The 26203-nt window shown below is 39.9% G+C and overlaps 1 protein-coding gene across 7 annotated transcripts in view; it reads left to right on the forward strand.

Moving 5' to 3' along the window:
* Window positions 1-1516: 1516 nt before the first annotated feature.
* Window positions 1517-26203, forward strand: part of sez6b (seizure related 6 homolog b) — a 166916-nt gene continuing 142229 nt past the window's right edge. For 5 of the 7 annotated variants that reach the window (XM_058414424.1, XM_058414425.1, XM_058414426.1 and 2 more), the window contains exon 1: window positions 1518-1915. In XM_058414424.1, the coding sequence (XP_058270407.1) occupies window positions 1840-1915 (76 nt within the window). In that variant the 5' untranslated portion in view covers window positions 1518-1839. Of the gene's footprint in view, window positions 1916-26203 lie in introns of all 7 variants that reach the window. The other 2 variants (XM_058414427.1, XM_058414430.1) reach the window with 2 other exon arrangements.

The raw sequence follows: 26203 nt of genomic DNA on the forward strand, positions 1-26203 counted from the left end.
TCTAGTCTCATGTATAGTGCATGAGGATCGGTCTGTTAGACCCCAAAGCTATATGCAGAGTGCAAATACTGACTATGTATGAGACAATCACTGCATGACTAATTTTATGTGAGGCATCTTTTCTGATCCAAAGCTCATAAAAGTACCAAACATGACATTTCATTTGATTTGTGATTCAACTGATTCAATAGACTAGTCCTACCGGTGTGATGGTGGCAGAGCTGAATAGAGCAGGCGTGTCATACCCATTCAAACTGAGGCGATGTGTCTCCTCACATTGTGCTCTGTAGGTCATTTGATTGCAATTTAATTTAATCAGTTGTAATCTAAATTCATTAGCAATAGGACAATGGCAGAATTGTGGCACAGCTGACACACTGATAGCCGCCCCTGAAATAAGCCCTGCCACCTTAACTCACTAATCTCAAAAAACACCCTTGAAGAGATCTATTTCATCTATGCTATACTTGCAGGGAGCATCACACTCAACTCATATTGATTTCATGTGTGATATTTTGACCAAAAGTATTCTGAGTGTATTAGGAACTAGAGAAGAACTATGCAGCCAGCTAATGTCTTTTATAGGGTCCTTTATTTCGCTAATAAAATATTCTGCAAATACAACTTTGTCCTATATAAATGGCTAATCAGGCCATTCCACCCCTGATTGCGCTCTTGATTCTCATATCAGATGCACCAGAAAGAAAATTTGTCCTTTTTTTCACAATCAGTAAAGAAAATTAGTCAAACATGTAAAGGTTCGCGATGACTAAATGTAATTTTAGTATCATTTCACTTTTAAAGGACAGTTTGATCTCTTTTAACATTAATATCTGTCTGATATCTATCTGCTGTCTGTCGATCCCAGAGGTCAGTGAGGCACAGCCAGGTATGCATGATTTTCTTCAATATATGGTCACCGATGTCATTTTTACATGTATTGTTGAATTCTTATAATAGATAGTGAACCTAATTGATGGCTCACTTGTACTGAATGTGTGTATGCAAGTCAGTTTACTGTACTTAAGGACAATGGAAAGTTTAGGACTTAAACTGCCCTATTCACATAGTGCCTAGCATTGAATAAATCTGTCCATGGAATTGACGTGATGTCCCTTATAAAGAGGTCACATGCTGCAAAAGTGTGAGAACCCCTGAAGTAGCCTAGTAAGCAACGAAAACAGCGCATGCGCAGTTTCCACTACTTAAATTGCCTCGCGTAAAATTGTAGAAAATTGTAAAAAAAAAAATATTACGTTAAAACTGCAGGTCATTCGCTGTCTCTCAATTAGCATAGGTGGTAAATAATATTTAAAACTTTTTCTGGGCTGTAGCTTTGGGTAATGTAAAAAAAATAATGAAATAGGATATATTTGTGAATGCGGTGACGGACACGGAGCCCCTCAGAGCTGAGCGCGTACAGTATGGTGCAGTACTGGAGGCGCGTAAACGAGGGCACTATTAGATTATGTACGGTACGAAGTTGGCGCGCGGCTGAAGCCGTTCCGCTTTCTAACGCTAGGAGCCCAAACGGCGGCGGCGCTCAGCCTCAAAGCGGCTTAGCGCGCGCACACATTTCATCATTCCCCGCTCCTTCTACTTTTATTATAGTTAAGAGATCCGAGCAGCTCAGAGCTCAGCTTGAGAGATCGGAGGTCCCACTGCGAGGGTGTGTGTGTATGTGTGTGTGTGTGTGTGTGTGCGTGCGCGTGGTCGGGTGTGCATGCGTGTGCGTGTTTGGGTTTTGTTTGAGGGGAAGAGACCAGCGCCTGTTTATTTGAGCAAAGTGTTTTAACACGAGGACGCATCGCTCCGTCCTCTGGAAAAGGAGACCAAAGCATGAAGGGAGCGGAGGGGTTTTACAGACCGAAGATGCTTCTCTTGATCACGGTAGTGATGATCGCACCGGGAAAAGGTAAGACATTAAACATCACATCATCCAGGAGCGCAGGTGTTACCTGATATCTGTCCTGTCAGGAGCAGAGGAGCAGATGAATGGTTTCAATATGATGGAGAGAAAACAAAAGATCACTATGTTTTAGCGCGTGCTTTATTTGCAATGACATGCCAGGATGATTGAGTAGGTACTGAGTAGGTACTAACATGCCGACACACACACACACACACACACGTCATGATCATGAGAAGAAGAATATCACACACAAACACATAGAAACACACAAAAGCCTACATAGCTCTAGTTCATAGCTCTATATATGTGACTTTCCTAATTATAGTGAGTTAAACCTGATAATGTTTGCTCTATCCTCATAGCCTAAAAGTAGTATTTATTACAGGTTCTTGTGAGTACTGCTGTGTCCTGGCAACAAAAGTTTTTCCTAGCATCTTTTGTAACATTTTTTTGTTGAAATAATGATGCGATGTCACACAGATTCAACAGGCTTTAGCAGCTTCAGTATTTCAGATTGGCTTGAATTAAATTATATATTATACAGTTTCACCTCATGGATTGTTCTGATCTAAGTAGTTTATCCAAAAAATGATTATTTAAAAGATGTATGAGGAATCATTCTAAATATTTCCGATGTAAATATTAGCCTGTATATACACAAGCACGCTGCAAATTATACTTTATATCACACGCACACACACACACACACACACACACACACACATATATATATATATATATATATATATATATATATATATATATATATATATATATATATATAAAATAACATATAACATTATGTTATAGTGAGCCAGTGTGTACCATTTAGGATACATAATTGTGCATAGATTATTTAGATTATTTCATTATATTAGTACTCAAGATTTGTGGAGTCATACGTATCCACTATTTAACCTCGAAGTTGTCATTCTGAATGATGTTTTATTGAAAATGTAACAGTGATAATTTATACTTAAACCGAAGCTTAAAACCCTAAAACAGGCATAGAAAAATGTTTCTCCTGTAAGAACACACATCCTCTAATGATTACTGCATATTTTGAGGGCACTTCCTCCTGCATCAAAAATCATTCATACTGGGCAAAACATTGCATGCAATTATGTTTAAAAGGAAAAGATATAAACATTTATCACAAATGAAATTTCTTTGGTGAGGTTTTCAGTTTGTTAAAGGATATAGTTTGCTTGCTTCGGCTGTTCCTCTAAGTAAACTTGCCCAGAGCAGACTGAAACCTATGACCTTTAAGGCCGCTTTAACAGATCAGTTGTGACACTGGTGTATGTGTGAAGTGAAGAAAAAAAAAAGTAGCCGGATAGCCCATTTATAATATTGTACACTGATCCGTCACCTTCATTGTGGTGCACAGCGGCTTCAGGCACTCTACCTCCCTCTTACCTTGAAAAGCACTCCAACTAATGCACCATCAATCCTTACCTTACAGTGAGAGGCAGCTAAAAGCAGGTCCCACCTAACACAAATGGATGACACTGGGGATAACATCATAATTCTAAAACAACAGGGAAAGGTCAATAGGGTGATTTTCTAGGATCTGGTGTACATACGATGCCAGAAGTGGCACAGGTTTAAGCATAGAGTATGTACTGTACACTGAGTACCTGACTGTCGTGGGCTCTAGTCTCTTCCTGGAAGTGAGCAACTCTACAGCAGTTCCAGTCAAGCTCTCCCCAGGGTTTTGCTGTGATTATGGGAGTGTCAGAAGAGGTTGACACATCGCTTCCCTCTGGTGTTGGTCAGATCCTGCCTCTGATGCTGACCGTTCCTATTGAGAGCAGCCCTGCGGAGGTTAAGCTATTAGCCCCAGCACCAGGTGGTGCCCTGGTCACATCAGCCTCTATCAGCCCTCTCGGCTGCCCTGCTTGTCAGTTCTTTCATTCCACCGCCAATTTATCTATGCCCTTGTCTCCTTTGGCAAAAGAGGTCATGCCAGACGCAATGTGTGAAGCAGCTGACCCTTTCAACCCTACAATATACCTTAACACAGTGGACATTACAGTATGCTAAGAGCCTGTGAGTTTGAACCCTTGATTAAAGCTGAGATTAATAAGTGAGCCTCTGTGCTTCATGACCTCCCACTCTGACCACATCTGACATCCCCACTCTCCTGTATCATTACATATATGTAATACAGGTGTAACCACACCTTCTTTCATAGATAAATAGGGTAAAACCATTAAAAAAATAATCTTGCCTTCAGTTTACTGCAAACACTTTGTATCTCTAAAAATAGCAATTAATAAATAATTAGGCTAAAACTTGTACCTATTTTGGATTATTGATGTTAATAACTCATTTTCATTAAAGGGGACTTTCAGCCCCGTGGTACTATGCTCGATGTCCTTCTCCAGTTTTGCCTGGATACTGTGGGTGATAAGGTCTTAAATGCATTTAAATCTATTGAGAGTTCCCTTGTGGATAATCTCTGAAGATGTCTCAATGATCAAGTACTCTGCCAGACATCAGGAGACTACATTAAGGAGAAAAAAAACGTGCACAGAGCCACAGGGGAAAGGTGAGCTAGACACATTTTTTTCCCTGTTTGAACAATGTGTTGTGTTTTAAATAGATATTGGCTGTGGGTTGATAAAACCTTGATGATGCGCAGGATCTAATTATACTGTGCGTTGTAAAAGCTCCTCTCTACTTTTTCCCGTCTAGCCTGCATATCTGCACTTGACCTGGTTATGCCATAGTCTGTATTTTCTTCCAATTATTTAGGATGTTATAGTCTCACGTGGCTCTCCACACACACACACACACACAAACACAAACACACACACACTGTAAAACGAGGATTATTATGAAATGTGGTAGAAATCATGGGTCAGGGTGCAGGGTTGCTTTATGTGCTCCCTCTTCACCCTCTATAAGTCAGCAACCTCAGTCCCCTAAATCACACGTATAGCACAGTATAACATTCTACAGTACAGTTTATAGCACTGTGCTGTTGAACTCTGGAATCTGTTGATTCATTTCTATAGTAACATCATACACAGGTTCTTATATGGTGAACCCTTCACATAAATGGATTAAAAAAAAAAAAATAGCCTGTGCAATCACTGGTGTGTTGAAGTTTTTGCTGAGGATTTTATTTCAGCATTTTTGAAATGAGTCAGCCAGTTTCAGCTCTGTGTCAGAGGGAAAGCTGTAAATGAATGTTTTTGGACACATCTACATAGAGGTTTATGTTTTATAAATAAATGTTTATTGCTGTTATAATATAAGTGAGTTCCCACATATTACTCAGTATTAAATGCAGCTAGAAAGGGATAAAAATATGGTGTGATAATTATTAAAAAAAAAAGAAAAATATTATTGGCAAACTGCTGTGGTATGAGGACTGAATTTCGGGTAAATAAGCACACAGCGCACACCATCCTGTTTTATATATAATTTCAATTTGATAAAGGGTGTGTTTGATTGAGCTTTACAGGGCAATGAATAACTAGTATTACAAGTCTAATGAGATTCCTTTATAATGTCAATTAATCTATAGTTTGTTATCAGCACTAATTGTATGTTGTGCATGAAGATATTTTTATATAGAATGCCTTTGCCTCAGACATTAAGTTTATATTCACCTTGGGCTTGTAATTAAATCAGGACTCTATATCCAAATAATACTTTCACAAGAGAGGCCATGTGAAAGACGACACACTCGCTCCATTTGTCCCTCTGACTATCCTTTCTGTCCGACTGTCTGCTGCAGAGCAAAAGCAGTTTGCTTTTGAGGTCATGCAGTCAACACTATGGGAAAATACAGGGATTTGCTGATTTATTTGAAGCAGCATTCATTGGGCCATTTATTAGGAACACTACTATAGAGATGCTTTTTGAGATTTATAATTACGATCTAATGCTAAGCACAGTGCCAGCTGAGAGGCTGTGTGCTCTGCAGTCAGATATTCAGACAGAAAGGATAGTCAGAGGGACGAAAAATGATGCAAGTATGTTCATATGTGTCCAAAAACATCGCCACCCACATGAGTGTCACATCAAGGATCATTGGTGAAAAGAGACTGTACTATAATGTTGGTGGGTCAGTGAGTAGGTATAAAGAAGGTGTACCTGATAAAATGGCAGTTAAGTTTAGTTATGGTAAAGCAATCTTTTCTAATATAATTCTGTGATCACAAGTTTTTTACCTTATAATTTTCAGTGATTGAAAATGCATGTCTTTTGCATGTCTGCTGTATTTCAGCAGGCTAATCAAGTACTATTCAGAGCCTGTATACCCTACTAATTGTTTTGAACAGCCTCTTTTCCAACTGGCTCATTTGGAAATGAGTGTTATTGTAACACCCCTAAGATGAAAGCGTCACTCTACAGCTGTACTGTAGGTGCTGCCAGGGTGCCAGAGAGCTCATGGCTACACTCCCCCACATTCTACAGTAACTATAACCGGATCCAATTGTGCATTCGTGGATGTTTTTTACTTTGGTGGCTGTCAATCACTATGTTATTTCCCTCCTGTTGTGTCCGTGCTCGTGACAGAATTTAACCGTCAGTATGTATATATTCTCCTTACTCATTCAGTGGTATTTGCGAAGCAGTAAACATCCGGAGTGTCTGTGCTCTGACAAGCAGCACACTTTATTTGGCGTTTCTGATTATGCCACGTAGTTATAGTCATATTGAACTGACAGATGGTCACATGGTTGTCTCAATGCAGCTGGGCCTGAGTATTGATGTCTGTTCTCATAACCATGGTGGTGCTGATTACAGCCAGATTTGCTCTTTGTGCCAAGGTCCACGTCAGCATGCTCGTCCTTGGAGGATGGCATTATTGGTGTCCTGTTAGCACTCTGACTCACAACGCTTTAAAATACAAGCTTTCATTCCACTTGTATGGAGAAGAGGTGGCAGTGATAGAAATAGAAAAGAGTGTGGTTGGAGGTATTTATCACAAATCAATGAGGCAATCTCCCTCGATAGCAGCTGCTCCCCACCACACGATTCCTCTGGCTATCTCCATTTGGCTTGGGCCAGTAATCCATACTGCTCATAAATCCTGCAGGCCTTTTGTGTGGAGTTCAGGTCTTACTGTCAGCCATAAAGAATGAAAGGATGGAAGGGCCCTATGCCTCGCTTCACTGGGTATGATATCTTGGATTCATAATGCACCGAGTGCCTCCACTTCACCCTCCCCTCACTCGTGACCAATCATTCTGACACCAATGAGCTCTCCACACATGGCCTCAACAGAGCTTGTGGCGAGGAAGGGAAAATGAAGTAGAAGAAGCTTTTACTATTAAACTGTAAACCACTATGTAAATTCCAGACAGTGGCATTGTGCTGCTTTTAATGATCTCTGAGACATTGCTATCACTTTCTCAGCCTGATCCTGAATCCCTTGCAGCAGACCTTGCACATCTGCTAGGCATGCCTCTGTATTGATCGGTCAGCCAGAGCAGAGCAAACATTAGTGCTGCGCATCAGCTGCCCCTTGCCTCTTCTGGACTGGCAGGCTGTATACACCTGGCTAATTGGGCCTGGTGTGTGCGGGGTATTCAGAGTCCTGGGTTTTCTGCAGTGATTAAGCATCAGACAGCCCATTCTTTCTTCTTGCTGTTTGGAATGCCAGCTTCCATCTAGAAGCTGCTTCATCTCAAGCAGAAGCCCGATACGGCTCAGCACTAAGAGACGCTGTGGGTAATCACCCCAGGAACATGTTTGGTTTACAGAACCAGATCCTCATTGTTTGAGATGACCAATGCATTTTCTTCAGCGATAACACCGGATATATTTAGCCAGAATACTGGTGGCATTGAAGCATAAAAATATTATATAACAATATGTTAGATTTTCTCATTGTTTTGGAATTGGCCTCATTTTATATTGTTAATAAAATAACTGTTTAAACTAAATTATTAATGCATTTAATGATATTAAAATCTAGTTGGGCCTTTGAGTTTTCAAGCCACAGAACTAGCAACATATAAATCCAGGACTGTAATTAACAACCCTGGTGCTGGAGTACCCACTGCCTGCACATATATAAGTGTTTTCCTTGCGCTAACATATCCACACTGACCTATAAATGACTTATTAATTAGATAATTACTTCAATCAGATGTGTAAGAGTGAGACAAACAGAAGAGAATATGGGGGGCGGCTGTAATACAGGACGAGGGTTTTGGGAAACACTACTCTAGGGGGAAAAATGTCAGGCATTTTGAGCTATTAAAATTATTCAGCCCTCTCTCACATATGAATTCTCTTGGGCTCTCAGACCCTGCACACAAAGCTGTCAAAGATATTCATCTAAGCACATATTACTTTCATGAAAACATTCTTTATGTTTTGCTGCATATGGAATTCCCATGCCATTTATTTGGGTTTGATATTCCAGCCGGAGGATAAGCATATTCAGTATGCAGAAGAGCTGCGGAGTAAAATCTTCATACTTTTAAAAGATGCAATGCATATTATTAGGGGCACTCTAAGCCTCACATCTTCATGCAGATGAAAGCTGCCTTTATGAGGCCCACAGTGACATTGGATCTGTAAACGATTTGCTTAAAGGTGAGCTGTGGGTTTGCCAGAGCTGTTGCTAATGAACCGAGCGTGTGAGAGCGAGGCGGGTGTTGTCAGTTCCCTATGCGCCACAGATAGCACTGTAATAAAGATGAATAATGCAGATCCGGGGTGCTGGCATGAGGTACCTTCGGCAAGAGTCGACCTGCTCGTTATTTACCTTTACACAGTTGTCAGGGGGGATGGCATGCAGCGCTCAGCAGCAAATAGATGGACCAGAGAACTCGGAGACGGTAAAATAAGACAAATGTGGCTATAAGGTTTCAGCATTAATCACAATAAAACCATTACCTTTCTTCAAACATAGATCAACGACAAGGTGGGAACGCCGAAGAAGTAAACTCTCTCCGGAAGGCCGTAGCTGTTTGCCCAAAGAAAGCTACAGTGTTGAACAGCTAAAATGTTCTGATTTGTGGAATATGGTTATTTTTTTTAATACCAGCTATAGTACTTCTCCAGCCAATTATATGTCCTCAAGGGGAAAATTTTTTTTTTACAGGAAGCTTTATTTGAGCTTTCTCTTTGCGCAGTAAACAGCAGAAGATTTCATTCAGAATAGCAACGCTTTTCTCCAGTTGAAGTTGACTCAATGGTGTTAATTGCCTCTTAGTAAGGACACATTAACAGGCAGAGGTCTATGACAGAGCAGATGTGGTGCTTAAAATGAGCTTGCACTGTACGACCACCTGCAGCAGAGCTGTTTCTCTAGCCTCCCTCGGCTGCCTCACTCACTGAAACAAAAGTGCACTCTTCTGAAATGAAAACAGTTCATGGAGCAAATGATCAGTTACATTACCAATTCTGTATATTCCATTCCATTATGACCCTGAAGGTGAACACTGTCCAATAACAGCATGTGCTGAAGTGCTTTATACCTCATACACATAGCAATTATTATTAATAAAAATCAGCCATTAATAGTAATATCAGGCTCAGGTACTCTAGAAGCCTTTATTATCGCCACACATACATTAAAGCACAGTGGAATTCTTTTCTTCACATATCCTAGGTGAGGAAATTGGGGTGAGAGCATAGGGGCAGCTATGATACAGCACCCCTGGAGCAGGGACGGTTAAGGGCTTTGCTCAATTGCCTAACAGTGGGGCTTGAACCCTGATCCCCAACAATCAACATCAAGAACCTTAACCACTTCCCCTCTGCAGATGTGCAATACAAAAAAGAGAAGAGAAGAGAAGAGGCGAAAAAATGCAGCTAGGTCATGTTATTGAGAAACTGGAAATTACAAAGTCCTTTGTCCTGAAGACTTTCCAGTGACAGGGTCAGAGACACTGTAGACTCATTGATGCTCGTGCGTGTGGTCTGATCCCACAGAAGAGCCACTGTAGCACTAATTGCTGAGAAAGTTCATGCAGGCTATGATAGAAAGGTGTCAGAGTGCACAGAGTGCATTGCAGCTTGTTGCGTTGCTCCAGACCGGTCAGAGTGCCCATGCTGACCCCTGCCCACTGTCTGAAAGCACCTACAATGGGCATGTGAGCATCACAATGGACCATGGAGCACTGGAATAAAATGGCTGGCTCTGATGAATCATTTCTGTGTGTGTGTGTGTGTGTCATTTACCTGGGGAAGTGATGGCACCAGGATGCACTATGGGAAGAATGTGCATATGCACATACACGTGCACTCTTTTTAGTTTGAGGATGCTTTTTGTTTCACAGAAAAAAGCTCTCTTAAGAGTGTGCAATACACCCTGTTCTGCTCCTTATAGGCTTTTAATGAAGCAGAGTGAAGCAGTCACATTGATTAGGTTTGTCAACCCACGCTGTTCACTTCTCATTGTATTGGAGGCCAGCTGCTCAGCACTTTGATCACTCGTGTAATGACTTGAAGTTTGAAGGTTTGCCAGATACTGTCCACCTACAGGGAGCAGCTGCACACCAAGCTTTCTACCTTGTGTTTGAAATCCGGTCGCATAATCCAAATGCATTATAGCTATGTGGTGCCAGTACTTATTATTCTGTAAGAAGGGGTTCTTTTCTTTTGCTGCATCTGATGTTTAGTCTCCAAACAATTGACAATAGACATGTATTGATGCGTTATTGCTATTGAACATGGGATTTCAATTAGAGATTGAAGTACATTATGTTTTCACACAATCCAATTCGATTTTTATTGATTACCCACTAGAATATCATTTCTGTGGGGTTCCTATTTTTATGAGTCATTACACAGAATGCTAACGAGTACTAGTTACTATCAGGCTCACTTTTTCATGTATTTGAACAGTAAATAGCCGCTCTATGTGAAACTTTCATGAACAATCTTCAAAAATACCCTTTCAGTCGTTTTCTTTTTCCAACAGTGCTTTGTATTTCTGTAGCCTAATTTGCAAACATTTTTGTACTTGTTTCAAAATGAATTATATTCGATTCAATTTCATTTCAATTGAATTTATTTGTATAATGCTTTTAAACATTGGACATTGTCTCAAAGCAGTTTTCCAGAAATGAAAATTACAAAGTTTAAAATTAAATGAATATTTATTCGTAACATTTATGCCTAATGAACAAGCCTGAGGCGATGGTGGCAAGGAAAAACTCGCTTAGATAATATGAGGAAGAAACCTTGACAGAACCAGGCACAGAAGGGAGTCCATCTTCATTTGTGTGACACCGGACAGTAAATAATGTAACTGTTGATAATGTCCTTCCTTCAACAGTTACAATTCAAGTGGAATTGCGCAACCAAGAGCCGAGGAACTAATAGGTCATCGTAGTTCCTAAGTTCATTATAGACTTAACACTAATTCCTTCCTGCCGAAGTCTTTAAATGTTCATTGATGAAGACCTTAGTGCAAAGCTGACCCCCGAAACAGCAGATCAGAGGGTCACAGGGTATTCATGTGGAGCCATCCCCAGCAGCAGTGTGCACCACCAAGCGACGAGACTCCAACCAAATGGATATATCAGAAAAGAAGAAGCGGTCACACTCGGAACTATTCAAAACCAAAATTCTAAAGTGATTTGGAGGTTGGATGTAAAATTTAAGTCAGTTAGCTAAGTAAAAATAGTATAATAAACTAAATCAAACTATAGAAAAGGCCACAGTGAAAGCTTGCAACAAATCCAAAATCAGCCCGTACTGTACATCATGCTCAATTCCTCTCAAATCCTCAAGTTCTCAATAGACTGATTGACTCTATAAAGAAACATGTTAAAAACATTAAAGACATTTCACTGTCCTGATCCACAGTGAATTTTTTTTTCATTCCCAGCTTGTTAGGAAGCTAGGGTCAGAGTGTAGGGTCAGCCATCATACAGCAGAGAGGGTTAAGAGCCTTGCTCAAGGGTCCAACAGTGGCAGCTTGGTGGTGCTGGACTTGAACGCCTGACTCTCTGAGCAGCAACCTATGGCTTGAATGTTGAACCATGACTACACTGCCTACAGTCACACACTGATGTATAGTATTTATACTGGAGTCACTATTCCTGTTTTCCTTATTTACTACCCTGCATTTTTCATGTTCAATCTCTTTTCATGCCCTAGTTGTTTTCCTTATTTGTGTATGGAATATTTGGTACAGTAAAAATGTTGCATTATATTTGTAAATAGGGCCGACACAGTGGATCATCGGTTAGCAGGTTTCTTTCATACCTCTGGGGTTGGGGACTTGATTTCCACCTCCTTGTGTGTGTGTGTAGTTTGTGTGTGTATGTTCTTCCTGTGCTTTAGAGGTTTCCTCTGTGTAAAACTGAGTGTGAAAAAACTCTGATACTCAATATATTTAAAAGGACTAATAAAATCAGCCGTGTTCTTCCAATTTTCTGTAATAGACTGATTTATCCTACTTCACCCCTTTTTAAACATAAAGAGATCAATACATAATGAAATCCAGGACTGTGCTTGACCTCTACCCTTGTTGATATTAGAAGTGGTCCAGCAGTGAGTTGTCAGAGGTCACCTGTGTGCGTGTGTGTGTGTGTGTATGTGTGTGTGTGTGTTCCATATTTGTCAGTGTAATTGTATTGATCAGTTCTGGCTGCAATGTATCAGTCTGACAGCCAGTCACAGATGTAAAGTGCTAAGGCGGTTTTCTGGGAGCAGTGTACTCAATACAGTGTGTTAGGGCAATGTATCAAACTGTGTGTGTGTTTGTTTTCTTATGTAGAATTAATGGATTTGACTGAACTTCTACCTCCATGAATACTTGCTCATTTTCTTTGTTTTTTGTATAGACCAGATATGTTAAGACGATAAGAATGATTATCTAACATGAACTTGAAGACAGACATGGCACCATAAGTGAGCAGGGAGGGTTTTTAAGGGGTGGGGTAATGGGGGAAAAATTTGTACATTGAAGTGAATGAATGCATTAATGTATACTTAAGTTAACTTGAAAAACAAATAAAAAAAGATTTATTGAAAAAATAAAAGTGCAAAAGGAAAGTCAAGTGTGTGTGTGTGTGTGTGTGTGTGTGTGAGATGGGCAGGATTTGATATATTTTCAGTGTGTCTTTATGCATTGATTGACTTTATTTTGTCTATCATTAATCTGTCCCTCTTGAAAAAAATAGATTCAGTAGATTCAGCATCTGAAGTGCTGTATTTATTTCTGGTGGAAATGATAACCATGTGACAGAGAGTCATTACGCTATTCATGTTCCACTCATGTTCCTGTAGCGTAGATGGCAAAACCTCACATCGGCATCCTGTACATGCTGACAGTGACTCACATTACTGCACACACATAATGAGTGCTTCACTACTCTTATTCTGGAGTGTTAATCTGCAATTTTGTTTAAATACTCCCGTTTTTGGTGCATAGGGTTAACAAGGACATAAAATAGGTCAAAGCTAATCGAAATAACTAATTTTATGCTTTAATTTTAGTACAGATTCTGTTTTTTTCCCCCCTCCAGTGTGTATGGGTTAATTGCGCAATATATATAAAATTCAGAGTAACAGTGACACTTTTTCACAAATAGGACTGTCCACTATATTTATGATAAAAATAGAAAACAGTAGGTGTATTGCTACTGTATATAACCAGAGTGAGTATAGAGCTACAGTGAATATTACACCAGACAAACCCATTGTGACTCACTGTGCATGGACAAAATGTTTCAAGCGTGCTAATAAGGCAGGTGCTGTATTCCTTTTGTACGTCACTGTCACATAATTTCAGTTTTGTGGGAAGCCATACATCACACCGCCGCCCTTTCCGTCTCTCTTCCACATTATGGCTTTGAATGAGATTGCTTCCTTGCTGTCATATTAACATTAATGATGTGAGCAGGATATTTCATGCATGATGAGAATCCTGCTTCTTGATTCACGATGTGAGAGAGCCATTCATGCTTTAGTTTATCTTTATTTCAGAATCCTCTTACAGTTAGACATTGCATTGTGAAGGAATAGGATTCATTTTGAGGTTGTTCTATGTAGTGTTTTTAGGGGTGTTTACGTGGTGTGTGATCAGAGTTGTAGGCTGACAGTTTTAGAGTCTCAGTGCTGAGCAGTCAGAGGAAGCGTAGGAGCTCAGCAGTTCAGCCTGTGGGGAAATTGACCAGCACCTTCCCCTCGTCCCTCCCAGCCGGCCATAGAGAAACCTCCATTAAACAATGTGTCTGTCGTCAAACGGCAGCCATTTCTGCACTGTGACCCTGGCCAAGTCCAATCTACTGCAGTGCAGCACACAATCCGCTCAGTCAGTTAAGCATCTGCAGACAGGAGTGAGTGCTGCTGTATGGCTCATACTCCCTCAAGTGGAAAGCTCAGAAGACGATCCTTGAAGATTGGGGACTTTTTTTTGAAGACCTGGTCATTGTTCTATAGCGGTCAAGACCTTTGGTGTAATTTAATGTGCTGTGGTCACTTGACCTTGTACCGAGAATGTATTCTTGTGACCCCTCAACCATCAACTAACCAGAAACTGTCCGAATCCATATACAAACATAAAATTTGTAAATGGAAACGTGTGATTTTTTCCCTCAATGAATAATGAGTGTGTGTGTGTGTGTGTTTGTGTGTGTATGTAAATCTACAATTTGATGAATGAATGTAAAAAAAATTAGAGGTATGTTAATTAAATTGCCCCAAAATCTACATCATCACATCCATTTCTGCTGCTGTTGCAACAGTTTTCTTACTATTTGTGTAAATAAATGATCAAATCACCTTAACAGTAACGCTGTTTAAAGCTGCTTATGTATGATATATTGGGCCTAAATCAATTTATCAGTGATATTCAAGTGACACTCTTTAAATACAGATACTTCTGGACAGTTGATTTGAGTTGATGTGATTGGTTTTCCAAGAGAGCTGATAATCAATAAAATAACACGGTTATATTTCGCTGTTTGTATTACTACATAAAAATTCAATTCTAGCTACAGTTCATTACATTGACTACACAGTTCATTCCTTAATAATTTCTTGTTTAAAAAAAATATCTTACACTTTTGCACATGAAATCCAGTGACCACCAATCTGCCATTGTTGAGCTCTTGAGCAAGGCCTTTAACCTTCAGCTGCTCTGGTGTGTCAATGAGTAAAATGTAAGTTGCTCTTAATAATGGTGTCTGTTGGATGGCTGCTGTCAAAATTCATCGGTACTGATAAAATTATGTTTATCCTTCCATTATTATAGTCCAGTTATCAATAAATTGTATTTGGTTTTGAGCCTGGATAAAGCCCTCAGGTCCAGCAGGTGTGCAGCAGAAGGGGAATAGAGCAGTGCAGTGTTGTCTACTCTCTGCTGGATTTCAGGATTAATTGGATGTAGTTAGCTAATTAACTAAGCCTTTAGCCACAAAACAAACACACACACACACAACGATGCAGAGGGCTCGGTGAAGATCTGACTTCACCGTTCAGATAAAAAACATGATTTGCGGTGGAAAAACCTCCTAACTCTTTATAAGCGAATGTGTAAAAGACATGCCTTAATATTAAGGATGCGCTATATTTTCATGTGTGTTGGAGCAAAAGAAAGGAAAGAGCCTTTGTGTTAAAAGAAAAAAAAAAAATCGAGAGTATGCTTGCCGATGTACTGTACATCTCTGTCTGCCCTTGCAGGACTGACTCACTGCTTTTCATTAAATGTTTCATACCTTTCTTATGGTTTTGTTTCTCTCTGACCATCTCTGAGTTCTTCAGAGTTCTCTAGCTGAGCACTAGCACGGGGAACGCTTAAATAAATTATGTAGCTGCCACTAAGTAATTCCCCTTTGTACTCACCTGTATAGTGGGTCCCCTTATGAGCCATGTCCTTGTAACCCTGGGAAGATGAGACAAAGCATTCACTGTCACTTACAGTATTGCTGAAAGGATCCCTTGATAGAAAAAAGGACATCATTTGTGAGTGGGTTTTTTTTTTTTTTTGCCAGTGCTTTGAGTGGAAGAGAATGAGTGTAGGGAAATGAGGTGACCCTGGGCCTTTGAAGCGCACGGCCATCATTCCAAAACCTGCAGCACTGAATAGAGCCTTAGATAATGTAAAAAAAAAAAAAAAGGCTCATCTGTGACAAAATGCTGCTTCTTTTGAAGCCTTATTCTGTAAGAGCAGAGAAAAATCAAACCAGACAAAAGGTTCAGCTTGCACCGTAGCAATTATTGTGCATGGCACCAATTCATGCTGCACTATACTAATACTATACTATAATATACCCCTTTAAATAAGCTGAACCTTCAATTTGAGGTGTGACACATATTTCTAGCATTCTACTCAATTATATGATTGCACAGTATATTTTATGTCATCATTCAGGCTGTATAGGTTGATGGGAAATTGTGATGATGAAATTGGTGAATGGCTGTAATGAGGTTTGCTCTTGGATTTCTGCAGACAGGAAATTGTCGGCTGGCCTTCCTTGAGTGGGCAGGTTTTAATCAATTAGTGAAAGGCCACAAGGATTCATACAAAATAAAGAGAGAGAGAGAGAGAGAGAGACTCTTAAGACCCTTAAAGGAAAGTCAAGAGAAAGTGAAAAAAATATTTAAGGTTTGAATATTTTTCTTTGGCAGCCTTTTGGAGTTTTTGCTGCAAGTCTGCACGATGCATCGTTTTAAATGTTTAATTGCGGCTAAATTCTGAATCTGATTGGTCAGATGCTGTCGGTTAGTTAGGTGTCTGATAGTCCGGCTCCGACAGTAGTGCTGGCTATAATTCAAATAGTACAATGATAATAATACTAATAATAATAATAATAACATTAACAATAATAACAATAATAATAATATGAATGTGCTTGTTCTAATGCATTAGCATTACTATTATAACAGCTTATTTAAAAGAAGGTGTATTAATAATAATAATTATTATTATTATTGTTCTTCTATGAATAGCATTAAAACATAAAAATATTCATATTAATGTGCTTCTTCTAATATGTTAGAGTTTCTACAGTAACAGCTCTTGTATGGCAGAGCTCTGCATAATCTCTGCATATGTCTAATTAAAAACGTTTACAATAAACGTTTACAATAAACTGGGATTGTTGGCAAATGGCTGTCTTCTAAGTCTTTGGCATGTGCTGTGAAAATAATTAACTTCAGTCTGGTATTTTCCTATATCTGCACTCTTCATTACGTTTCATTACTAACTGGAACAGCAGCAGCTGACCATCACTGAGAATAATTGTAAAGAAGGTAACACTATGTCCTCCTTCACGGAGGATATTTTCCTGTTTCCTATTATACAGCATGTCGGACATCTGTATTTTTTTCTCGGCATATTTCAGAGATATTGAGGAGGCTACTTCACTCATTCACACATAATTAACAGCCTCCTACGCATCTCACATCTCAAATTCTTACTAGTCCATTCAAAATAATACTGACACACGGCATCTCTGTGTGAAAGCGTGTGTGAGAGATGCTTCGGTGTTACCGTTGGAGAAAAAAAAAGCTCCATAGAAACAAAGGAAGAAAATGTTTTAGTTAAACGTATGTGTTTAGAAGGGATCTTTAAGAAGGGCAGGAAGTGTGAGCTACCTGCACAGTCCTGACTATGTGTGTTTGTGTAGGAGGCTGTCTCTATCTCTCTATCTCCAGGAGCTCTCTCCACGCTCGGGAAGTACAAATCTCCTCAGTATGACTCAGGGCCGTGGTCTTGACAGTTGGAGTAAATAAAAAGATGTCTAAGAGCTTCACTTCCTCTTTCTGTACTCGCAAGGATTTAAGCCTTTAGATCCAGTGCCGATCCTGTCTATCACACTGGCTGTTTTTCTGTTTAACAATGTTTGAAACGAACCTCTTACAGAAAACATCTTTTCCGGAGGGCAGTATTTATAGGGCTACATGGCACGTGCATAAGCTACTCATTACAACTGACACAAAACGACATAAACATTTCAAATCACAGACTTTTACCTGGTTATATTTGAGTCAGAAATGATGATTTTCTTTTCATGTTCTTGCCAAATATCATGAACATATTCCAGAGATTCTGTTTTTGGTCATTTTGACCTGTGAGGAACTAATCATTTCCCTTTTGTGAACTATTAAGAAAAGCAAATGCACATTTACATATACATATTCGTTTAAGCATACTGCCGGTGATGCCGTTCAATCCAGACTCGGTCCTCCAGCATGTAGCTTGATGTGAAATTCTGGCAAAATGGTTTTAGCATTCGTGTCCATACACAGCCATATCTGACACTGACTCTCTCTCAATCCACCCCCCACCCCAACTTGTTTTTCTCCTACTCAGCTTAACTCCTCCATTCCTCCTCCTCTTGACCTCATCACCCCTTACTCTCTAGCATTGATGAGTGAGCTTCTGGAACAGGAGACAATTTAGGGCTGGTATTAGCGAAGGTCTGTCCTTTGCCCTGGCCTTGCTGCTTTTAAGCCCCTAAAGTCCAGCTAACCCCCACACACCTCTCACACGCCACTTCCCCCTGCTGACCCCTCTCACAGCACACCATTACTGCTAGTCCATGCACATTTACAGTCTAAGCCTTAATTCTGCTGTGGGTTTGACCCTGTTTCTGATGGAGTGCATATAGGTGTGCTGAGTTCAGGTGCTGAGGGATAATGACTGTGAGACAAAGATTAGTTTTTTATTTGTATGGCTGTAGTCTTTATGCTATTATTCATCACTCACACCAGTCTTATGAATAATTCAAAACATATTATATACATGTTTAGAAACTAATTACCTTTTTTTTTTACTTAAGCCCCCTAGACAAGTATTTATTATTCAACTTCATTATTCTTTTAATTTATTATGCAAGTTCTATCATTGCTTTATTTGTTTTTAGCACAGGCTTGCTGGACATAAATTTATTGAAATATATTGCTAACATTTTGTTTGTAGGCACAGGAGTAATTTTGACAAAATGTGATATATCTATCATGAACAATGAACATAATTCCAAGGTTCAAAAATATCACAAGGAATTTTAGCAATGAATTTAGATGTAATAATGTTATTGTGAAATGTGATAAAACATAAAATGTGTATAATATGTACACATTTGTTGTAGGATAATGCACAATGATGTGTAATTAAGCAATAATCAATAACAATTAGACAGACTACATTAATCTCAATCCCAATTTAATTGTCAATAAATATTAAAACATTCATATTGAATAAAAAAATAAATAAAAAGATCACTTTAAATTAATCGATCGAAATCCCTGTCTGAAGCAAGTAATTCTGACTGAATATGTAACAGAGGTATCAGAACAATATTTTTTAAACCTCAGGATGTTTATATTACACTATATAAATATAGTGCCATATTCACTCACTGGCCATTTTATTAGGAACACTCTATTTCTCTTGCTTGTTAAATAGAAAGATAAAACAAAACATTGTCTTTTTTCAGTTTTGATGAGTTCTTGAACGCAACCTGATGAGGTTTTATGCTGCTATAGCTCATCCACCTCAATGTTGGACATGTTATGTGTTCAGAGATGCTTTTCGTATCACTGTGATTGTAAAGACTGTTTATTTCTCTAACCAGTCTGACTGTTCTCCTCTGATCTGTCTCATCAGTGAGGTGGTTCTGCCCACTGCACTCCTGCTCACTGGATGCTTTTTGTGTTAGTTTTTCATATCATTCCATGTAAACTGTTGGGCATGAAAATCCCAGGAGATCATCAGTTTTTGAAATACTCAAACCAGCCTGTCTGGCATCAACAACCGTGCCACAATCCCAGCTACTGAGATCACATTATTTCTGCTATTCTGATATATACTGCAAAAATTACCTGATCAGCATTTGCGTTGCTGCCACATAATAGGCTGATCGGATAATTACATGAAGGAGTATGTGTAAAGGTGTTCCTAATAAAGTGGATAATTGTATTTCATGACCCACGAGCTTTCGATTCCATTGATAAACACATCAGATGAGAATCTGGCGTTTGACATGGTTCAGAAACAAACTCTTCCTGTGCTATCTCTTATGTCTGCTATCACAGATTTGCCAGTGGAAAGTGTAATAGAATGAATGTTTCTGTGACAGCTCTGAATATAGCTTTTCACATTCGGTAGAGAACAATTGATGTGCTCAGTCTGCGACTGTTATTTCTCTGCTTTCACTTTTAGATGTGTTTTTGTATGAATAGAATATTAGTAACTATGAGATTTCATTTCTGTGTCCAGTTATTTGCATCCCCTGGCCGAGAAGTGCAAAACATAATAACAGATCTGAAAACATAACAACGATTCAGACAAAGAGGAAAAGGTAGGTATAATTTGCGAAAGCAATTCTTACTGCTGATTGGATGACCCATCTGTCACTGAAGATACACAAGAAGTAGAAAATTGTGTATCTGTCTTTATTTCTCGTACATGTGTGGAGTTCTGCATTCACTTTAAACCTTTTTTTTGTCGTACTTTGAATCTAAGAAAATAACAAACATATATTTATATTTATAAGAAAATGGAATTCATTCAATGCTACTTTGAGGATGCAGTGATTTTAGATATATTGATAGCATGTCATGGCATAAAGATTAGTTTACGATGTCTAAAAACACAGCTAAAGAACGCAGGAATGTTTCCCACACCAAACTATTCAAGATTAAATGATGTCAGGAGCATTATAAGAGCAGAGCTGCATACATATACAGAAACACCAATCAACTTTCTAAGGCTGCAGCCTGCTGTACTCCTGTATCTCTTGAGTGACAGATGTCTCGTCCAATCAGCGGTAAGAATTCTATCCGCAAACTATTCCTACCTTTTCTGATTTGTCTGATTTGTCCTTGTTTTTTTGGATTTGTTTTGCTCTTCTTGCCCACCATACCGTACCCTTCCATGTCGTATATAATAACTCATTTGTTTTTATGTATTTGTTTATTTAAATAAAAAAAACACTGTGCATCTCCTGATGCAAGCAGTATGCTGTAGATGTGATGGATGACACATGTTCTGTGTTAATGGTCCGTTCTGAAAGGTAATGCTACGCACAGTCCGTGTCCATGCTAATGAACGGCTTTAGAAGAGAACGATTTTTACTGTTATTTCTTACTTCAATTATATTAAAGTCTTAAACATTAAAGAACTAGTAAGAAATGTGAGTACTTATGCGCTGCATAAATTGTACAGCAAATAATCATTATCTTGTCCAACTGTTATACAGTACAGTAAAACAAACAGATCTTAGCTACAACTGAAGCATTTAAATCAATTGGTCTAAGGAGTTTTACAAAAAGACAGATAAAACAAAGCAGTAAAGAAGACTACCAGAGGCTGTTCTTATTAAAGAAGGACTCTTATTTAAAAAAGCTACCCTGTGGACCAGTATTTTTAATTTATTCTCCAAAGTGCCCACAATGCGTAATATTTCTGTAGAAAAACATTTTTCATATTCTTTTTAAAAAATAGTAGTAAGTAAGTAAAAAGGCATCATCAGAATTTAATCTGATTCCCAGGAACTATTTATATAAACGGCTTTCAAATGAATTAAAGCAGAAATACCACAAGGAAACAGTGTGGTATAGAAGGGTTAGTTTTTTATAGGCTTAATCAGGCATCATCTTGGGTATTCTGCTGTTTAATAGATCTCAGTTCTCTGTTTCCAGACAGCAGTCCCACTGGAAAAAGGAATAAAACATTACCAGACTGTGCAAATAATATGTTCTGTTTAATCGTATTTTTGTTCTGATGTATGTTATAGTGCCTTTGAGAGCTGAAACTCGAACCTCTTAGCTCACTATGATGAGATGGTAGTGCTTCTTCTTGTAATAGCACTGCTTCAATTTCTGAACGAGTGTCAGCGGTTGACCTTTAAGTCGGATTCAAGCGGCTGTAAATTCCATCCAAACGAGAAAAGTGGAGCTGGTGGCTGATGAGTATGGGGAAACCTGGGGCCCAGGAAACTCCATTAAGCTATCAATTTCCTGGAACTGTTAATTTAAACAGAGCTGAAATTGCAACATGCTGTGATTAAATTCTGTTCATCAACAGCTACGGAGGTATCAGGAATTCCTCATCATCTTCAGAGATGTGAGTCTCTGCTAAGTGGAAACATGTTCTGGTTGAGATGCCAATACTTTGTATATCATACGAAAACACACTCTCGCATTCTCATTCTCATTTACACTTAGTGGCAATTTAGAGCAGCCAGTTTACCTATTAGCTTGTTTTTGGGAAGTGGAAAGAAACCAGAGAACCTGATGGAAACCCATGAAATGACAATAAGTCCATACAGACAGTAGCTCAGGTTTGTGCTGGGATCTTGGAACTGTGAGATCCACCTCACTGAGCCACTATGACACTCCATGCTGAATTACACATACGTCACATGGCTATTAGTGAACGTGGACAATTAATATTGCTTTGCAAAAACGCAGGTAGAGCTAGGGATGTGTACAGCTATTCTAATCCCCAATTAACAATTTAAAGCACCATTGTTGAAATCCTGAAATTAGATCTTGGGTCATTTTTATGCCCTAAACCACATGAATCAGTGAAAAATAAGAAAACAAAAAGTCGCGCCTTTCATTATATCAATGCACTTGTGTGGCTTGCAAATTGCATTGCATCTGGCATTTTCCCTCCAGCTCTTCTTTCCAAATATCTGTTTATTCAACTTTGAATATTTGAATATTAAAATTAGGCAGACAGCACATTCCCCAACACATTAAAATGTATGAAAATGTACACGTTATTTGTATGATAATGCACTATGATGTATAATGTATTGCATAAGTTGCCCATTCTAGCTAATCTGTGAGCTACAATTTTTTCCTTTCATCCCAAACTATAGCACTTTGCTTTTGTATCAATGTTTTCAGTCAAGGATCGTTCCTGAGGACATTCAATATATGCATTTGCACATACTGTAGCTGTGCGTTGAGTGAAAATACAGTGTTTACCGTAAGTGCTGAAGATGCAGTGCCGTTCTTTTGTTGACTTAAAGCAGCAGGAGCCTCACTATGCAATAAAAAGTGCTGAGATGGAATTTTGAATATGAAACAATGGTTAATATATCACCTGCCACTAGCCTATAAATACCTGTCCCCAGAGCACTCCATATGCAAAGCAGTGTGCAGGTATTTTGTCAAAGCGAGAGTGGAAATATCTACAAATTGGACATGGAGGAGACCTGGGAGTCAGCGGGGTGCTGACACAATGTGGAATTCATCACACTGCATGTGAAAGTCTGTCACGGGCACTGCAGTATTTTTGGCATGGATTTTTTGTAACTATCGACCAGGTGTGAGACGAAAAATACTGATGTAGGCGTAGAAATCGGTATCTGACTGACTAACAAGTCTGTGTGTAGAGTACAGGTACAGCATTGTTGGCCTGTCCATGAAAGATCAAAACCTTTTCACATGATTTCCATCATATACCAGTGGCTGTGCTCTGCTCTATACCACAGGTGGATAAGATTACACAGCTGCTGCTTTTTACTAGTTGACCAGTAATTCCAAAAAATAGTTTACAGCAAAAAACAATGCACTTCAATTAATCAGCTTTTCAGCTTAGCCTTCACTGTCAACAACAAAAGTAAATAAATCACAAATCCTATTACACTGTTTGACCAATTCTTAAAATGTACTTTTGCATGTGGATGAGTTGGCAGCTTGTCTGAAATTGCGACGCTGTAGTGCTGAAGCTACTCATAGTCTTAATCATGAAGAGAAAATACAATGTCGATAACGATGTCTGGAAGGTAATTCTGCAGAAGTGGTCAAATAACTGGATCATTGAGCTGCATTTGCCTGAGGTGTTCCCGATCTGAAAAAACAACAGGGGGCAAGGTTCGCAGGTCAAGGCCCCCAATAACTGCATACTCAGGGAGGACTTCCAGGGCTGCTTCGCAGGAATGAACAGGGTTACAAGAAAGAGCGTCTGGCACCCTATTATTTATCCCAGGCTTATGGACAATGTCAAAGTCAAAGTCCTGTAATCGGAGAGACCACCTAGCCAGCCAGCCAGAGAGACTGGGGCGAGACATTAACCATCGCAAACTGCTGTGATCAGAAAAGATGGTCACATGAAGGCCCTCGATATGTGGCCTGAAGTGTTCAAGGGCCCAGATGACTGCCAAACACTCCTTTTCTGGAATAGAATATGGCCTCTCAGCTTTATGAAGAGCACGGCTCGCATAGGCCACCACAACATCTCTGCCATTGCTCTCTCTCTGCATTAGGGCAGCACCAAGGCCAACATTGCATGCGTCAGTATTGATAAAGAATGGAAGTGAGAAATCAGGAAAACTCAAAACAGGAGCTGAAGTGAGCTTATCTTTGAGAAAACGTATGGCAGCCTGACATGCACTCAACCACACAAGGGAACATCTGATCGGGTAAGAGCAAAAAGAGGCTCCGCATGGCAGCCATAATCATGGATAAAATGTCTGTAATAGCTGGTCAGTCCAAGGAACTGTCTGACTTGCTTGACATTAGTGGGGGTCCTAAAATGGGTTACAGCCCTTACTTTGTCCTCATTTGGTAGGATGCCATTCGCAGTGACGTTGTAACCAAGGAATGTGAGTTCACTTCTGCAGAACTGGCACTTGTCAAGCTTAACAGACAACCCTGCAGAGTCCAGTCTCATGAGAACTTCTCCCAGATCAACAAGGTGCTGTTCAAAAGTAGGTGACGCCACCACAATATCATCCAAGTAGACGGCACAAGACTTGTAAATGAGGCCAGTGGCAGGACAGTGTTCATGAGCCTTTGGAAAGTAGCCGGCGCGTTGCATAACCCAAAAGGTAAAACCCGGAACTGAAACAACCCACAGTGGGAGATGAAAGCAGTTTTCTGTCTCGAGTTCTCTACTACTGCAACCTGCCAGTAGGCGCTGGCCAGGTCAGTAGTGGAAACAAAGGCACCTCTAGCAAGAAAATCAAGAGATTTGTCAATTCTCAGGAGAGGATAGGAGTCTTTGACCGTTAGCTTATTTAGTGCACGATAATCCACACAGAACCTTGGCTCCCCTGACTGCTTAGGGACAATTACAACTGGGGCAGCCCATGGACCAGAGGAGGGCTCAATAATCCCCTCCCTTAACATGTCCTTGATTTGGGACTCAATAACTTCCTTTTTGGCAGGTGAAGTACGATAAGGGGCAAGGTGGACTGGCCTTGCTTCACCCGTGTTGATTTCGTGCTCTACAAGTGAGGTGTGTCCTAAATGCCCATCAAACAAACCGCTAAAGGTCTCAAGCAGTTCCGCTAACTTGTTTTTCTGGTCACCATTCAGTGAAGCTTCGTCAACTTTCGCGGAAATGGTAGAAGAACTGACCCCCAAGCACATCAAATCATGACTAGATGTTAGATCAACACCCTCAAACTCTTCAGCGGGCGCCGGGTCATCCCCAAGCACCACCGTCCTGGAAGGAACATGGACTGTGACCGAAGACCTTAACATAAAGTCCATTCCCAGAATGACAGGAGAAGAAAGGTCTTGAAAAACAGTGAAGCGGTGATAGAAGTGCTGACCTATGAAGCCCAAAGACAACCATATTACACCCACTGGGCAACAGGAAGTGCCATCTGCGAGCTGAATAGGAGGCATGGACCAAGGTTTCAAATGTGTTCCCCCCATGAATAGTCTGGACAATTTCTGCCCGAATTGCAGAAAGAGAAGCACCAGTATCAAGAGTGGCATCAAAAGATTTGCCATAAAGATTAACTTTAACTCTGAATGGAGTATTCCAATAGGATGTAGAAACAACATCCTCTACATGACATAAGGTAGGCTGGTCACTCAAGAAAGTATCGGGAAACCGGGGCTCAGTTATCTTCTGGAGGGAGGATTGCCCCGCCTGAACGTCCTGCCTCCTCTGAAGTTTCCCTGCTGGGTGGCGCCAGAGAACACTCTTCTATCTACAAAAACACCATCTGTGTTATCTGTACTTTCCGCCTCAGGTCCCTAACTAACACTATCTGGCGCACTCTGGGGCTCCGTTAGATGAAGGCGTGGATTTGCTCTCTGACTACAGTTTGGACAAGTACGAGCAGTGAAACCCGGCAAGGAGCATTTAAAGCAGTGAACATTACTTGAGGGCGACCTGCTAGGCTGAAACTGAGGTGAACACACGACACTTGGACTGAGGACTGCATGAAGCTTGTGAGCCCGCAGAAGAATGTCCATGACTGATGGTATGGGTGTGTCATAAAGAGCGACCCTATACTTCTCAAGCGCATGCTTACATATTAAATCAGTTTGCTCTTGTTGGGGCAGAGGATACTTCAGCTTACGAAACTCACCCAGCATGTGAGTAACAAAGGTAGGTAATGGCTCATCAGGCTTTTGAATGCAGTCTAAAATACC

Source organism: Hemibagrus wyckioides, linkage group LG17, assembly GCF_019097595.1.
Source record: "Hemibagrus wyckioides isolate EC202008001 linkage group LG17, SWU_Hwy_1.0, whole genome shotgun sequence".
In the NCBI taxonomy this organism is placed as follows: domain Eukaryota; kingdom Metazoa; phylum Chordata; class Actinopteri; order Siluriformes; family Bagridae; genus Hemibagrus; species Hemibagrus wyckioides.